Source organism: Netta rufina (assembly GCF_964035555.1).
Source record: "Netta rufina genome assembly, chromosome: 14".
Taxonomy (NCBI): domain Eukaryota; kingdom Metazoa; phylum Chordata; class Aves; order Anseriformes; family Anatidae; genus Netta; species Netta rufina.
Window position 1 is genome coordinate 16,168,899 of NC_140137.1, and position 3,776 is coordinate 16,172,674.

Consider the following 3,776-nt stretch of genomic DNA (forward strand, 5'->3'; position numbering starts at 1 on the left):
CTATCTCTTGTGGCCCTTGTTTCTCCGCTTGATGTGGTTGGTGGCGGCAGCGTCGCGGCGGGCACAGTAGTGCTTGGCCACCAGCTGCCGGCACTGCTCACAGCGCACCGTGCAGCACCAGTGGAACTTGCAGTTGCAGCTGCTGACCACCTCCGTCCTCCTCTCCTCCACTTTGAGGCCACACTCGGTGCAGAGCCGCCGGCAACTCCTCTTCTCCCACTGCGAGAGGTTCTTGCCGGTCTGCAGGCACTCGCGGCCCTCGGTGCCGTGGTGGCCCAGGCTGGCGTTCCTCGTGCAGTAGTCGGGGGAGTCCTCCAGGAAGACGAGCTCTGTGGCGTGGACGTGGTGGAAGGTCTCCGCCGTGGCCCCGCGGCTGTCGGCGCTGTTGCCGGCTCTCATCCTCCTCTTGTCCATCTCCAGCTTGTGGGCTTGGTCGTATTTCATCTTGAGGTAGTTCCCGATCTCTCGGAACTCAGCGAGCTGAAGCCAGCACGTCTGGATGCTGCAGCTGCCCGACACCCCGTGGCACTTGCAGGCTCGCTTCATCGTAGCTTTTACAGCCTGGGTAGAAAAGGGGGAGAAGTTAGAAGCAGCAGATCATTGCTATTTATGTTTCAAAACTGGGATACATGGTGCTTCTTCAGGGGCAGTGGGTCAAATGTGGCTCCTGCTGGACAGGACTTCAGGTCCTTCCAAGACATGAACTCATGCCTTGATTTCAGTTCCAGGCAAACATCTGTCTGTCCTTGTCACTAATTAAAGGACGGAGATAACGAGTGGGCACAAACTATTGTCCCCAGCCCTTCCAGGAGCTGTTTCTCCAGGCCAGGATTAAGGTGTGCGTGCAGGGTCATGCCCTTCTGGCGCGTCCCGGTCTGCGGCTCACCTCTGTCATCGGCGTATCAACCCATCACCTCGCACAGAGATCTCATTCAAAATGTGTGAAACAACGCTGCGGCGTAATGACACCAAACCTCTACACGTCTCCTCCAGGCCAAGCACTTCACAGATATTATCTACCCATCTCCCTCTGGTATTTATAAGGTCCCAATCACTGGTATCTCTGTGAGATTACGCCTCGACACACCCTATGAGATAGGTATGTTAAAAGTTACCGTCCTTGTTTTTACAGACAAGGAGGTTTGGCCAGGGCCGGCAGCCTCTGTGGGCCGGGTACCACGCTCTTCCTCACACCTGGCTTCCCCTGCTGAGTTTCTTGGAAGTGCCCATTGCAGGAATGTGGGGTGGTTCTTGTGTTGCACTACAGACCAGAGGATGTGAGTATAAATCTGGCATATTGCTGAATAAGCGGTGTCCATGGTTAATGGCGCTGCACAAAGCTGCAGATGCTGGAACTGAATCTTACTGCAGTTCCTCATGTTCAGGTTTATGGTCAGATTCTAGCTGTGGCTTTTTTTCCCCCAGGCAAATAGCACAGTGCCTAGACTGGCACAGACAGGGAAGGGGACCTGAGCAGTCTACTAGGCTCTGTTGTTGTTTCCTATATAGATATTGTTTTTATTATTATTACTGCTACTAATACTATTATTATTTTTAATATTTGACTTACAAGTCTCCCAACTTCATTGTTATGCAGGTTGATCAGGGCGCGGGTGTCATGTCCTGTTTCCAAAGCATCCACAAAGAGCTTGGAAATCCTCTCCCCAAACTCCACATTGTCGCTGCAGCCTCCCCAGACCCAGCCGCGGCCACCTGCAAGACAGATGTGCGGTAAGAACAGAACCACCCTGGTGGAGGGAATCCTGCCCCAGGACTCGCACTGAGCTGAGGGCTGGGATGATGCCAGCCCATCTTGTTGCCAGCTCAGAGGGGCTGGAGCCCAGGCGTGGCAGGCAGCACACCAGCAGCTCACCGACGCGCCCGTTCCTGGAGTCATCACAGCCACAGCTTTCAAAGTCGCCCATGCTGCAGTTCCTGGTCAGGGTGTACATGACGCCGGCAGAGCTGATGGCATGCACGAAGGACGTCTCCCTGGTAGCTGGGGGAGAGGAGAAAAAAGCTGTCACATGCAAACGCACACACCGGTCCTGGTTTATTGGGAAGGGAGCTCTCTTGTGAAACCTTCAGCGTTGCAAAGGTGCAAGAAGGGAATAACAAAACAGTTTGTGCAAAAGGTAAGGTGCTACAGGAATGAAATGCTCATGACTGGAATCTCTTCCGGCTTCAGCATTGATAGTTTCAGCAATTTGGCACAATATTCTGCAGGTGTCTGTGCATGGGACAGTTTCTTGGCAACAGTAGGATGGCACAATAGTGCCCCAATCCTGCTCTCACCAAGGTTGCTGATCCCTCACGTCACCTGGCACTTGGTTTGTCCCTGCCATTTTCTGCTCGGGGGGTTTGTGCTTGCTTTGGTCTCACCTGCTGGGGAAAATTACAGTTCATCTTAAATCAGCCAGTGGTTGAACCTGTGCTAATAGCAGTCAGGACCCATGCTTCTATTTTAGTTTCTTTTCTGGCTCTCCTAACAGAGTCAAATAGCTTCTTTCCAGTGGCATTTCTATGCTGGCTGAAGTAGATAGCATTCAAATATATCCACAACTTGCTCTTGGGCAGTTTCTTAGCACTCACCCCTGGTTTCTCCCTTCATCTCTCCTTCCCCCCATATGAAACTCAGGTGCCTCTAGCACTGTGCTCCCTGAGATGCGGCACAAAAGCAGCAGGAGCGAGCCCACGGATCAGCACTGCACAAAGGGCACTCCCTTAGCATGGATATAGATCATAGAAAAAATATTAGCATCGTTTGTGAGACCAATTAACGCAGATGGAGAAAAGCCAGCCTGGTTTCTGAGGGACAGAAAACCTCCCCATCGGCTGGCTGCTCTCTTCAGAGCACCCCCCGGCTCCTGTCGGAGGCACCCCGCGGGCACTCACCGCTGCGCAGGCGGTTGTGCGTGGAGAGCTGCAGCGCGCTCTCGGGGCAGTTCCAGCGCTCCCACCCGAACTGGAACTTGCACTCCTCCATCCCGCTCTGCGCGCCCGCCGCCACGCTGCTGGAGTACGTCAGGTACGCCTGCATGGGAAAGCGTGGGTGAGATCCTCAGCACTTCAGCTTTTATCCATGAAAACAGAGCCAGAAGGGTTGTGGGTCCTTTCCCTTGTTACTCAACCCGGTTTGGAGCCGATACGCTCTGGGAACTCTGGTTCTTTAGAAAAGCAATATTTCCCATTTGCAAAACAAAATGGCTTTACTTAAATTGCTGATAGTGACTGTGTTAATTACCTTAGGTCCTGTCATCAGAAAGTTGTTCACAGACCTGAAACGAAGAGAAGGAAACGAGTCGCACGATTTAGCACAGGCTCAAGAGCATCCCCCAGGAATGCCCCTTCTGCTGAATCCTACCATGCTGCTGCATTGAAAATGACACCACAGATGCCCACGATGGAGAGGATGAGGAAGGTGGTGCTGCTCATGGCTGTCAAAGCCCAGGAGTTGGATCCCTCCGGCTGATCCGCAGCTCCCACGCCGCAGGTCTCTGGGCAGGGCCGCCTCGCCGCACCGAGTCCCAACGTATCTCGAGATATTCGGGTCCAGGAAAGCTGCAGGAACCTACAACCCTGATATTTATAAGGTGAAGTTCTGAATAGTCAAAACCCCCCATTCATTTGCTACCCAATGACTTAATGTGGTAAAAAAGCTCCTGCGCCAATGGGTGACAAGGAAACGCCTAATGTTGCACTTCAAAAGGCAGAGCGGTGTCACCGGGAGCTGTGATGATGTGAGGAGAGCAAACTTCCCTAACAATGGGCGACTT

At 53.1% G+C, this 3,776-nt stretch overlaps 1 protein-coding gene across 1 annotated transcript; it reads right to left on the reverse strand.

Annotated features, from left to right (window-relative positions):
* On the reverse strand, positions 1–3,435 carry WNT8A (Wnt family member 8A; the record flags this gene model as incomplete). Its single annotated transcript, XM_084295309.1, has 6 exons — positions 1–561; positions 1,571–1,713; positions 1,874–1,999; positions 2,896–3,034; positions 3,245–3,278; positions 3,365–3,435. The coding sequence occupies 6 exons, from the start codon at positions 3,433–3,435 to the stop codon at positions 1–3; spliced, it is 1,074 nt and encodes a 357-aa protein (XP_084151435.1).
* Between the last annotated feature and the right edge of the window lie 341 nt (positions 3,436–3,776).